Here is a 13682-nt window from a genome sequence, read left to right on the forward strand (position 1 = left end):
TCCCAAACACCTGTTTTCTTTGTCCTGTCAATTCCTCCCAAATTTATTGTCTCTTTGTCTAAAATGTATAAAAACTGCCTGCCTTACTCATTTCTTGGGGTCTCAGTTTCATTTTTTGACCTCCATGTGCACATAATAAAACTTTGGGTTTTTTCCTATTAATCTGCCTTATATCAATTTAATTCCTAAGCCAACTAGAAGGAACCCCGGAGGGAAAAAAAAGACATTTCTATACTCCCTACACTGCATTAAAGTACCTCACTATCCAATAGACTCAACGGACCAGCACGGTGTCTTTCATTCATCTATCCAGGAGGAAGCACTGAATAGTGTGTAGACTAAAGATTATAAGGCTGCGTCCACCAGATCCTCAAACACAAATGAGTCAAAATCAATAGGGGAAGCATTTGATTGAGTTACCAACAGCTACATTGATTTTCTGTATAGTCAGCTCTTGGCTACACATATGTAAACTTCAGTGTGGAAAAAAAAAATGAATAAGTGAAGATGTAGTTGAATGTATTTATGTCTTACCTGGTTGACTTGACTCCGGCTATAACTAACACTGTGATCAAAGTCTCTATTCTGCTCACTCTACTTCATCATTTTTATGGTCAACCTTTTTTATCTGTTTCATGGCTTATGCCCAAAGGCCTTCTGAGGCAAACTCTCCTCTACCCCAAAGTCATGAATAGAACTACAACAACGATAATGAATGCTTCCCTTGTGCCAGACTCTATGATAAGCACTCTATGGGCAAGGTGGCGACAGGCAGATAGTGTAAGATTTTACATTATTGTTCTGAAAGGTGGACTAAATAGCAGAGAAGGGTTAGGAACAGAGTTGGATGGTAGAACTGAACAAGTTTCCGATCTCTTTGCCATGTAGTTACAAATGTTTTTGAAGACTATTTTACTCTTGTAAATTCTTCTCAAAAATATTTTCAAAGCATTTTCACATTCAGAACATCTGACATCCATACTCAAAATTACATTCCAAACCAAGTGTGATTGCAGAATTACCTGTATCCCTAGGTCCGTTAGCACAGCAATTTTAGGTCTGACTAGGTATGACACAGTCTTGTGCACATGCTCCTACTCTGTTCAGGTTTTCGAACAAGCACAGCAACCAAAGTCATACCACCGAAGTCTCTTTCAGGATATTAAACCTATTCTGAAGTATAACATGCACCTGCCCAGTTAAAAAGATCAACGAGCAAGCACTTGCATACAATCAGGGCATTTATGAATGAAACACCTGACTGCCCAGATTTTTAATATCTTAGGTAAAATGGGTCAGAAAGATACTTATGTTTAAATGTTTTAAATTATAAGAAACTGTAAGGAAACATAGTTGACCAGGTTAAGTGGCCAGAGAGTCATTCATTTGATAAGCCCCGGTTGACTCTCCACATGGCAGGCACCAGCTGAATTCCAAGGCTGAAGCCTGGAATAAGACAAGCAACCCCCACCCCTCCGGGGATGCAGAAAGTCTAGGAGATGAGGGGTTACATCAGAAATCAGTCTCTGGAGAACTGGATCTCCAGAAAGACAGGGATCTGACTGGCTCATTTCATCAGTGACCTTTCAGACTCGTGAAATTCAATCATATTTTCAAGTTAATACTGAAAGGTTTTTGAAGTTGTTTTTTAAAACAGCCGTTAGGTCATTCTCTGCTGGACAAGAGGATGGAGAGGAAGTGCTGGCTGTTCCACTCCACCCTTGTGGCCGCGTCCCAAGAGGGCTCGTTCCATTGGCTCGGGCAGCACAGCATGAAGTTGTTATTGCTCAACCTACAGCAGTCAAAGAACTGAGTGGAGAACTGTGCCTCAAAAGTCATATTTTTTAAGCAACTGGGAGAACTGAATTAGTAATTAATAAGTTTGGAGGTGAACAAACTCTTTCTGGAAAAGTCCGGATAGGCAAGTATTTTCAGCTTTGAGGGTCACGTGATCTCTGCTGCAAACATTCAACTCTGAGTTATCACGTGAAAGTAGGTCACAGGTGACACGTAAACAAAAGAGTGTGGCGGTACTACAATGAAACTTTATTTACAAAAACAGGCTGCAGGCCAGACAGTTGCCCGTGGGTCAGTCACACTGCGTCTGCATCCTGCTTGATACTAAACATTTAAGACTACACAAACGTATCTGGCTCTATTTGTCCAGAATCATTTTTACTAATATAGTAGCAAAGGAGGTAAGGCAAGAAGTTACCTTTCCAGAAGGATGAGAGATCACACTTTTACGATTTTCAATACATATTTAATTTTTTGAAAATCTCAATGGAAACTAAATACTGTTACTACAATATTGTTATTTTAATTAGTCTTCACTTTAAAAAGCATAGATTCCTTGTGGGGGTTGGCCATGTTTATCATCTAAAAATCAACTAGAAAAATAGGGTTAAAGACCCATCATTTTTAAATGAAAGAGTGCTTCAAGAAACAAAATTAAAATACCTAATTAGTTCATCTAAAAGCACCTGGAAGAAGAAACAAACACCAATCTAAAAAAAATGCAATCCAAATGCAATAATTTCTCTTTCCTCTTTAACAGGTAATCAGTATCTGTATGTTCAAATAAGAGTGATAATAATCATATACTGATCAGGAATATTCACGCTCTGCTCATTATCACCTGGCATCTCATAAAGACTGAACTAGTCTTGAAAATAAGTTATAAGTAGAAACATGTAAATGAATACATAAATGTGTGTGCTGAGTCTCCATTAAAAACAATGTCAACAACAAAACCTCAGCCAAAGATTTCCAGCGAGTTCCTAAGTTACCCGTATTCCATGCCTGTAAGTTCTGTAGCATTCATGCTTTAAACAGCCGTCAGAAATGACCCCTATTAACATTTCTGTCCACATTTCAGACTCTGAAAACCCCATACTGTTCTCCTATTTTCCATTATAAAAATGTAATTACCTCTCTGATACTTCCTTGAAAATATCATTGAAATTTACAGAAGGGGGGGTGTAGGCAAAAAGTGACTCTAAGATAACGTGTACATTAACGTAGAAAAGGCACATTACCTCCGTAACAAATAAGCTCTGTGCTTCCTCTTGCGCATCTGCGGGGACCGTGGAGCACATGTAGCGACCCTGTCGTCTCAGAGTGGCCGTCTGTGAAGGAAAGCGTGGGGAGAGGGTTTGGTTACTGGAAGATGGAAAGGCGCCAGCCTCGGGGTGCAGCCAGGCCTCACATGGAGACAGTCCCTTCTTCAGTCTCCGCCAGTCCTGCAGAGACAGCCCTTCTCCTTCCTCCTTGGGTCACACACCACGGATCCCTTTTGGTGCCAGAAAGTTCAAAGACAGGCATGGGGCAATGGCTCCCACTTCTTTCTGAGTCAGAGGTCCAGTGAGCCCTCCAGGGAGTCCTTCCGCTCCCACCAGGCAGGGTAGGCCCCCTTTCAGAAACCCTAACCCTCGCCAGCCCCAAGTGCTTGAGCTAGTCCCACTACATTGCCTTTTACTTGTCTTAATTGCCTTTTTCTAGTGTAAAATAGACATACCATAAAATTTACCATTTTAACTTTTTTCCAGATTTTATTTCATTTTTTTTAAAGTTTATTTCTTTACTTTGAAAGAGAGCGAGAGCAAGAGCTGGGGAGGGGAAGAGAGAGGGGGAGAGAAAATCCCAAGCAGGCTCCACACTGCCAGTGCAGAGCCCAATGCGGGACTGGAGCTCATGACCTACGCCAAAATCTAGAGTCAGACACTTAATGAACTGAACCAACCAGGCGCCCCAATTTTATTTTTTTTAAGCAAACTCTACACCCAATATGGGCTCGAACTCATGACCTTGAGACCAAGAGTCACATGCTCTACCTACTGAGCCAGCCAGGCACCCCCATTTTAACCACTTTCAAAAAGTGTGCATTTCAGTGGCATTAAGTACATTCACATTGCTGTGCAACCATCATCACATCCATGTTTTCTTTTTTCCAGTTCTATTGAGAAATAATGGACATACATCACTGTATAAGTTTAAGGCATATACAGCATGATGGTTTGATTTACATCTATTGTGAAATGAGGACCACGATAGGTTCAGCTAATGTCTATTCTCTCACTCAAATACAATAAGAAGAAAGGGAAAAGGGAGAAAAAAAAAAAACCTTTCTCCTTATGATAGGATTTGCTCACTTAAGAACTGTCCTAGATACCACACAGCCATGTTCACTGCAGTCTCCAGGTTGGACCTCACATCCCTAGTCCTTATTTATCTTATGACTGGAAGTTGGACCTTTTGATCTCCTGCATCCAATTCTTCCTCCCCATACCCTCCATCTTTGGTAACCACAAGGCTGATCTCTTTTTCTATGCCTTTTTGTCTTGTTCTGTTTTATTCCACATATACGTGAGATCACACAGTATTTGTCTTTGTGTTTGATTCATTTCACTTAGCATGATGCCTGCAAGGTCCATCATGTTTTTGCAAATGGTAGGATTTCCTCATTTTTTATGGCTTAATATTATTCCATTGTAGATATATATCACAACTTCTTTACCCATTCATCTAACAATGGATGCTTAAGTTGTTTCCCTGTCTTGGCTACTGTAAACAATGCTGCTATAAACACTGGGGTACAGATATCTTTTCAAGTTAGTGTTTTTATTTCCTTTGGATACAGTCTCATAAGTGGGATTACTGGATCATACTGTAATTCTACTTTTAATTTTTTTTAAGTATTTCTTTTTTTTTTTAAGTTTTTTGAGAGAGACAACGTGAGTGGGGGAGGGGCAGAGAGTGAGAGACAGAATTCCAAACAGACTGCCAGCTGCCAGCTGCAGACCCCAACGCTGGGCCAGAATCCCCAACCATGGTATCATGACCTGAGCCAAAACCAAGAGTCAGACGCTTAACCAGCTGAGCCACCCAGAAGCCCCTCTATTTTTAATCTTTTGAGGTCTTCCATACTGTTTTCCACAGTGGCTGCACTAAACCACAATCCTACCAACAGTGCACAAGGGTTTCGTTGTCTCCACATCTGTGCCAGCATCTGTTCTCTCTTATCTTTTTGATGACAGCCATTCTAGCAGGCATGAGGTGCTATCTCATTGTGACTTTAATTTGCATTTCCCTAACAACTAGTGATAGTGAACATCTTTTCATGTACTTGTTGGCTTTTTGTATAACTTCTTCAGAAAATTGTCTTTTCAGGTCCTTTGCCATTTTTCATCTGGGTTATTGTTGTTGTTGTTGTTGTTGTTGTTGTTATTGAGTTCTATGAGTTCTTCATATATTTTGGATATTAACCCCCAGATATGTGGTTTGCAAATATTTTTTTCCCATTCCATAGGTTGTCTCTTCACATTATTGATGATTTATTTTGCTGTGCGGAAGCTTTTGAGTTTGGTGTGGTCACACTTGTTTTTTTGTGTTTTTTTTTTTAATTGTGTTTCTTGTGTTTTAGGTATCAAAGCCCCCCAAAATAATTATCAAGACCCATGTTAAGGAGCTTTATTCCTATGTTCTCTTCTAGGAGTTTCATGATTTCAGGTCTTATATATAAGTCTTTAATCCATTTTGAGTTCATTTTCACGAGTAGTATAAGACGTGGGTCCAGTTTCATCCTTTTACATGGGAATAGCCAATTATCCCAGCAACATTTATTGCCTTTTCTCCATTTAGTATTATTGGCTCCCTTGTCAAATATTAGTTGACTGTATATGCTTGGGTTTATTTGGGGCTCTCGATTCTGTTCCACTGTTCTACTTGTCTGTTCTTATGCCTATACCATACTATTTTGATGACTACAGCTTTATAGCAGAGCTTGAAATCAGGATGTGTGATGCTTCCTGCTGTGTTCTTCTTTCTAAAGATTTCTTCAGCTCTTTGAGGACTTTTGTGGTTCCAAATGAGTTTTAGGACTATTTTTTCTACTTCACATTCATCTCTTACTTGCCTTTTATGTCCATGCTTGGTCACTGCCTCACAGCAGTGCCTCACAGTGCCTCACAGCATGGTAACCAGGCAAGTAGAAGGTGCTCAATCACTATTCGTTGAATGGATCTATGAATTGTGAATGCTACCTCCCCTCAAGAGGCTCAAATGCTTACTTTAAATAATAAAATGCCTCATGACTTTAGGCAGGAGCAAATCCACTCTAACATCATTTGGAAGGGACTATTTTGCCAATATGAGGAAACCGGACCTCAGGCTTCAGAAAGAAATGTTCTAGATGTTTTCTCCCATGGACTGTAATCCTTGGATAGTATTAACAGATCATAGTTACAAAAACAGCATACATGGAAAATATTTTGCAAAGAGAGTCTACCCTGTGGTAGCTCTTCATGGCTACTTACTAAACTGGGATCCCCTAGCATCTGTCCCAGATGTTTTTCTTCTTCCTTTGGCTGGAGGAAGCTTGGATCAAATGTGTGATCTCCCTCCCCTCCGGCACAGGTTGAAAACTTCAGTGCATATATTTTGTATATAATTTAATTTTATTTCCTGCCCCTATTTTCTCAATGTTGTGTCTCCTTCACCTATTTAACTGTTTTTTGGATGGTGTCAGTCTTTGAAAGTAATCTCAAACCCTGTTTTTAGAATAAGCCTCCTTATTCTAAAGGAAAGGAAAGAAGGAACTCCATTCTCCACTGAAGTCCTTCATGGGTGAATTCTTAATTCATTCAGCCTCCAAAAGCGCTCTGAAGGCCCTTGGTCTTGGTTTTTTTGCAACTATCACAAATGGTGAATCTTATTACTCTCACCTGTTCCCAAGAAATGCCATAGAGATGTGTGACGATAAGCACTAAAGAGGCATAATCTATTCAAAACGTTTCCAAGTAACACAGTGATTATTAAGAGATTGTCAGAACTGTTAAAAATCAGGATTAAGAAAAGGGAAATTGTTTAAGAAACTTGTGTATGCTTCAAAGAAGGATACATTCTATATCCCTACTTGATGTATTTTGATCTACCATGATTTTTGAAACGAATTGTTACACTTTTAAAATGTTCAGGAAATGCTCAGTTCAAGAAATGGACTATTAGAGTCACTTCCAGCCCATTTTCCATCACACCACTAGTCAAAAGACAAAATGTATTATGTTTTTTCCAGTGGGATTACCAACTCAAGAAACTTTTTGTTTAAAGTTTTATTTTTAAGTAATCTCCACCCCAAAGTGGGGCTTGAATTCACAATCCCAAGATCAAGAGTTGCACACTCTAATGAATCAGCCAGTCAGGTGCCCCTCAAGAAACTTTAATTATGTGACACTTTTCCAAATACTCCTCTAAGGTGAGAGAAAGAGATATGGATCAGAGACAATGCCATTATGTTCTCACTTTAAAAAGAAAGAAACTTTGATCCTTAAAGAGAGACCTGGCCTTTAGCAGATAAGAGAGCACTGGGCATAAATAAACCAATCATCTGTGTACTTACCACCACCCACCAGTACCAGAATGCTAGGTTTGAGTCCATTACTGATCAAGTCCTAGCTCTGATTTTGACAAAGCTTAGTTTTCCCACAAGAGCCCTTTTTCCTCTGGAGACTTCATCCAAATAAACAGCAAATTTTTAAAAAACCATTCACTTACATGAGACACACTTCTGTAGTACACATCTAGCTTCATGTTATTTTTATGTCTAATTCTTGTTGTATACAAAATTGGATGTTTTAGATAACCTCTTTTCTATATAGCTGGCTGTTATCCTTCCCTATATATGACTGCTGTCCCTCACACCAAAAGGTGCAGACAATTTTCCTCTCCTTAAACCCGGGCTGGCTTTGACCAATCAGATGAGGCAGAAATGTTACTGTGGCAGTTCCAAACTTAGCCTTTAGGAGAACTAGCAGCTCTGTTCCTCCTTCTTAAAAGACACGGACATAAAAAGACACAAAAAAAGTTCTACTACTTGAGACCACTATGCTATGAGCAAGTCCAAACTAGCTATATGGAGAGACCACATATAGAAAGATGCCCCACCTGCCCACAGCTGGTTCCAGCCATCCTGGTTGAGGTACCACAGTGTAAGTAAGGAAGCCTTCTTGGACATTCCAGGCTCTGCCGACAGCAAGTCAAGCAGAACTACACCGCTAAGCCTGGATCAGATTTTAGAATCGTGGGAAATGAAAAATTATTGTCCTGAATTAACTAGGCTTTGGAGTGGTTTGTTACTCAGCAATAACTAACTGTAACAAGATGCTAAGAGATTAGGAACACGTCTTAATTAACGTAGTGAAGAATACTGCTGTTTTCATGAAAATGTTTTCAAATACTAATCACAATATAGAGGTAGGACAGAAGCACTGAAGGGATACATGAAACCGCAACTTGGTTTCTTCATTTACCTTTCTTGGGACATGTGTCAATGTCCTAAGAGTAGACAAGCAAAATAGAAAAAAAAAAAAAATGTCTGTTACACTTTGAGAGTAGTTATCAATGGTTTCTCATCCTCCAAAACATTGTACTGACCATTTTACAGTTCAGCATAAATATCACTTCATCCATCCATCCATCCATCCATCCACCCACCCATCCAACCATCTGCTGTGTCACTTTCTACCACCAGACACTGAACTAGCAGTCAAGACACCAACTTTAATGAAAATGTAGTTGCTGTTCCTATAAAGCTTACAGTCTAAAGACAGAGGAAGATAAGGAAATAAATTATCAGAGAGCCACAAGTACTACAGAGGAGTACGAGAGAAAGGGGCACAGAAGCACAGGCTGGCATGAAAGGAAAGAATGGGGGAATCTAAATCCAACGGGGAGGGGAAAAGAACATCGGGAAGATGTGCACCAAGGCAAAAACACTCAAGCTAAATTGTGCAGGATGAGTACAAGTTGTATTCAGTACAAAAGGGGGAGAAGCTTGGGAGACAAGCTTACCCTTGTAAAGTTAAAAGAGCAAAATCAAGACATAATAAATGAGATTATCTCTTTGCACACACAGAAGAGACCCGTTAAATCCTAGAACTATAAATATACCTTACCCCAAAGGAAAAACTGCCCAGAACACTAATTAAAGAACACCTAAGAATTAAAAACCCTACCAACCTATAGCCTAATCAATAGTTTTAACTCATCTGGGGAAAGAATGGGCCAACAGAAATAACAGGGCTTGTATGACCAGAGCAATTTTGTCAGTGTCTTTATCACCATTTAAAAGGAAAGGCTGGAATCCCATCAGGCCGGGGTGGGGGGGTGGGGGGGGGCCTGAGGCACCACTGACTCCTGGACTTGGCACCAATGAGGAGCCACCACTTGATGTCCTCTGTTCCCAAGGTCTTCCCACTCACTGAATCCAGCTTCATGAATCCACTTGTTTATAAAGGGATTCCCATTTAGACTTTCCTAATTACAGAGAACTGACACGGCCAATGAATGTATTCTGATCTGCTTATTAATTCTAGTTCTCAATGCTCATTATTAAATGCTATTTGGTTTGTCCTCTTGTGAAGCTATCTGTTACAAGTCAGTTCTCTGAGCTCAAACAACTCTGGTCACATTGACCAAACTCAGTCTCTGGACTTGCAAAGCTAAGAGCTGACCCCAGACCTTGGTGACTTATCAACCACAGCCCATGAGGCCCTGTCTGGTAGCTCATCAATCTCTGACTCCATAATCCAAAACTCTCCTCCAGGCACATGTCCTACTTCCTCCTATCAGATTGTGGATTCCTCTAAGGGCAGGAGCAGATCTTCCTATCTGTATCTCTGGGCTAGGTAATCAATCTTTCAAGAATGAATGAATAAAATAGTCAATGGAGACAGAAATAGGACTCTACTGAAAATCATCGATTACTTGTATATAACTTTTTTTCTGTTATTACAAAAACTTCTCCAGTCCATTATAAAAACTGACAAGGGAAGACTACAGCATAAGTGAATGCTCTAATTTCTCCAAAGACTTTTTTATTAAAAGTCATATTTGGGTAATAGTCTACTGTATGCCAAATCGATTCACATTAAATTTCTGCAGTTTTATTTATCTGGCTTATAACAGAGTCCCAATCAATACCTGGAGATTTATACTCAGTGAACACTAAAGCCCTCCTCAAAAGTGGACTTAATTTTCTTTTCCACAGTTGTGGCATTCTTTTCTCCTTTTTTATCAGTTAAAGTCATATTCCTGCTAAAAGATGGGTCTGTATCCACTTTATATAAATCAACATCAAGGTGGACATTCAAAGAATATCAGTCCCATTCTTATGTTTGGAAATAAATTATTCCCACGCCACTGAGAGAGCTCAGCAGTAGCTTTCTCCTCAGTAGATCTCTACATTTGCAAGGGGGAGGGGAGAAGCATTTCACTATGAAGCGTGATAAGATCTGCAAATTAAATCTAAACACATCTAGCATCTCCGGCAACCATTTTGAATAGAAATCTCATGGCACAAAGCACAATTTAAAACAAAAGCCCTCTTCTAGCTACTAAAATAGTCTAAATTATTTTCAGTGAGTTACTGTGACTTAGGTTAAATGCTGGTAGTCTTGGACACATGGAGACCCTTTATTACCTTGGCCAAGTAGGGACAGGAGTCTTATGAGGAATTCCAAAGAATGTCAGGAGTAACTAAAAAGAACAATTTAGAACTGCTAAAGGAAGAGAAAGTGGTGAAGTCCTCACCCAAAAAGCTTAGAAGGTGGCACAAGGACACCTGAGAGCCCAGGTCAGTCTTTAGGGGAATTTTCTTTTAATGGAATGAGTTGAAGAAGTTCAGGGTTGCCCCCAGACCTGAACAGAAACAGCAGAACTTATAAGTATCTTTCAGCTTAATTTAATGGAAGGACAAATGTCAAATAGATCCTCTTTTACTTTAAAAACTTTTTTCTCTCTTGCTTGAAATGACTCCCTGCAAAGACTGGGGTCACTTCAGCGGCTCTGAGCCATATCTGGATGCGTGGCCCAGGGAGGGAGGGCTGTGCACCACCTAAAGGGACATACGGGCAAACCACACAGTGGGTCTGCTCATCTGGGCCAGCCCTGGGGCATCCTGGCATTTCCCAACCCTCTTCTTCATCACTCACAGCTGTTCCCTGATGGCCTGCTGTAACCTTGGTTCTGCATCTTCAACTTGGCACCTCTCTCTACGAATGGAATTCTTGGCCCCCAACCTGGACAGGGTTCTCTCCATCAGGGCCAGCCACCCCACCACCCCGACCCCACTGAGGCTAGGGCACCGAGAAGCTCTTGTTTCAACCCACAAGAAATGTGAGGTGAATAATGTAATTAAACTTCCTACAGAAGAATCTGAGAAGTGATATTGGAAAGGGTTTTGAAGTGAGAGCCAGGAAACCTGAGTGCTCATCTGAGCTCAGCCGCTAATTAGCTGTGTGATCTTGGGGGGAAAGTTTTAACTTTCCACATCTGTAAAATAGAGAGTTTTCTAAGGATCTCCAGGCTTCCTTTGTAATTTAAAAATTCCACAGTTCTGTGAACATGGAATTCTAAGTCTATATCTCTCAAATGGCTTATTATCTGTGTTTGGAGAGAAACTAAAAGATATCCAAGAAAATAAGATGAATACTATGTCTGCTTTGATTGACTACCCCATTTATTTTTATGAAAGGAATTGCTGGATGAGAAGGAGGGCAGAATCACTTTGTAGACTTAAATAAATATAGGGCGAGTCTTAACGGAGACATGCTTTCGTGTCCTTATTTCTTTACTCTTCTGACCCTCCCAACCCATATGGCATGGGACTTTATATTAATCACTTTAGAATGGGCATTAAAACTGTAACAAAACAACTCTCTTAATTCCTGGTGGGAAGCAAGCATAGCTGCGGCTGCTCAAAATATCCTATTTTATAAGATTTTAATGAAGAGGCTGAAACAAAAGGCCCACCCTTCCCCTGGGCCCTGTGAACAATGAGCCGGAGGATAGATCCCAGAGAAGTGGGTGGGCTGCAACCTGAGCTCACTGCGTGTGTCCACCGACACTGTCTCCCCATCTCTCCTGTTCAAAGGAGCACAGGGCTGGGAGTGTCCTCCCTTGGACAGAAAAAACAAACATCACAGGCGGCCCAGAAGGCAGTGCCGGCCTTCAATCAGGAAGAGATGGCTCCTCGAGTGCTCTGAGCAGAACGACTCCGAAGAGTTACAAGAGGTGAAAAAGGTTCTCTTCAAGAGGAAGTAACGGGTCAGTTAGGCACATGGCTGCAGGAAGTTGAGAGTGAGGGAAATTTCCTAGGTGCCTGGGGTCTTACCTCTAAGATGGGCTCCGAGGCCTGCGGACAGCCTGAGGTCAGAGAAGGGGGCCCAAGACGCACTCCAACAGACATGACCTACTGGCCAGAGAAGCCCACCAGGTCTCAGAGGCTGGTCAGCTCCCATGTGCCCTTACACAAAAAAGTGGACTCACTCTGCTTAGCAGTTAACCTACCTGGTTTGTAATTCTATGCAAAGCATCCTATGCTTTTATTCATTTTTGTGTTTGTTTTAATTCACCTAGTAGAACTATACCTTGAAACCTTTGAGGGCTTGATGCATTTGCAGAGAAATAGTACTTTGATCTTCCAGGAGAAGGGCGACCTTGGGGTGTGGTGGGAGGGGGCCAGCACTCGGTGAGGGGAGGGAAGTGGATGCTGCCAGAAATCAAAGCCCAGGCAGCCTAGGGAAGACAGCTCTTCAGGCTGGCGTCCCTCAGCCTGGCCCATCTCCTTTACTAAACAAGTAAGCCCTGGGTTGAATTTATATTGTGCTCGACTGGGCCAAATGGACAGCATCCACTTCGATGTTCTAAAGTTATCTTGGCTTTTCAACTATTCCCTGTCAGACAGGCAGCTCTCAACACCTCCTTCCTTTCGTCTCTAGCCCTGAGCCAAACTGCAGGGTACCTCACGCGTCTGTGAAGTTAGGTTCCTTTATATCATATGCTGGAAACTGGCCTTGGTTGCATCTGTCTGTGCATGAAACATCACTACTAGACAACTCTGGGGACGTTTCGGTGACTTATCGAGCACAGCGTAATGGCACCTTTCCACATGTCTGGCAGACGCATTTGTTTCAGAGCAGATGACTTACTTTGAGAGGATTCAGTCCCAAGCCAGGGTGGAAACTAGAACTCACGCAGGGCGTTCCCCACATCTCACTGCAGAGATCACCTCTTGGCGGCTGACCCACAGTGTTCTAGTAACATCAGACAATCCCGTTTTCAGTTTCCTGAGAACTCTCAATGCCTAACTCACTAATAATTAAGAAAATGGACAAAGCATGGGACAGGACAAGGGTCTGGAGAAGGAACCCCATTTAGGTTTCTGGAGGGATTTAACAAAAGACCACTCCATAGGAACCCATTAAAACCCTACGAGGGCTGAGACACGCTGAGGGACGCCACTCCCTCTCAGCTCCTCTTCGCCGCCCCTGCAAGCTCCCCGGGCTCCCACCCTGCACTGCCTGTCTCCGCTCACTCAACAGTACCACCCCGTGTGCTGTCAGTGACTTTCCTTGCTGGACACCCCCAAACAGTGCACTGATCTGGGGTGCTCTCGCGTGCGCCTCAGTGTAGCACCCATACCACTATGCCCAGCTCCCCTCCGTAGTCCCTCGTACCACCTGCCAGTCGTCTCTCCAAAACTCTCATCTGATAGCACCAGGCCTCCACTTAAAACCTTTCCATGACTCCTCGCTGCCACCAGAATCGAGTCCAAGCTCCTCAGCAGAACCTAAGACCACGGCCGAGCCGCTGTGATGTCTTTTCTGGGCTCACCTGCCCTTCTT

At 41.8% G+C, this 13682-nt stretch overlaps 1 protein-coding gene across 13 annotated transcripts in view; it reads right to left on the bottom strand.

Moving 5' to 3' along the window:
- Window positions 1-13682, bottom strand: part of DOCK9 (dedicator of cytokinesis 9) — a 333584-nt gene that overhangs the window by 177305 nt on the left and 142597 nt on the right. For all 13 annotated transcript variants that reach the window (XR_006199867.1, XM_042929529.1, XM_042929595.1 and 10 more), the window contains exon 3: window positions 3039-3128. Coding sequence is in view for 12 of the 13 variants with exons in the window: in XM_042929529.1 (XP_042785463.1) it covers window positions 3039-3128 (90 nt within the window). In the remaining variant the exon portion in view is untranslated. The remainder of the gene's footprint in view (window positions 1-3038; window positions 3129-13682) is intronic.

This window comes from Panthera leo, chromosome A1 (assembly GCF_018350215.1).
Source record: "Panthera leo isolate Ple1 chromosome A1, P.leo_Ple1_pat1.1, whole genome shotgun sequence".
Lineage (NCBI taxonomy): Eukaryota > Metazoa > Chordata > Mammalia > Carnivora > Felidae > Panthera > Panthera leo.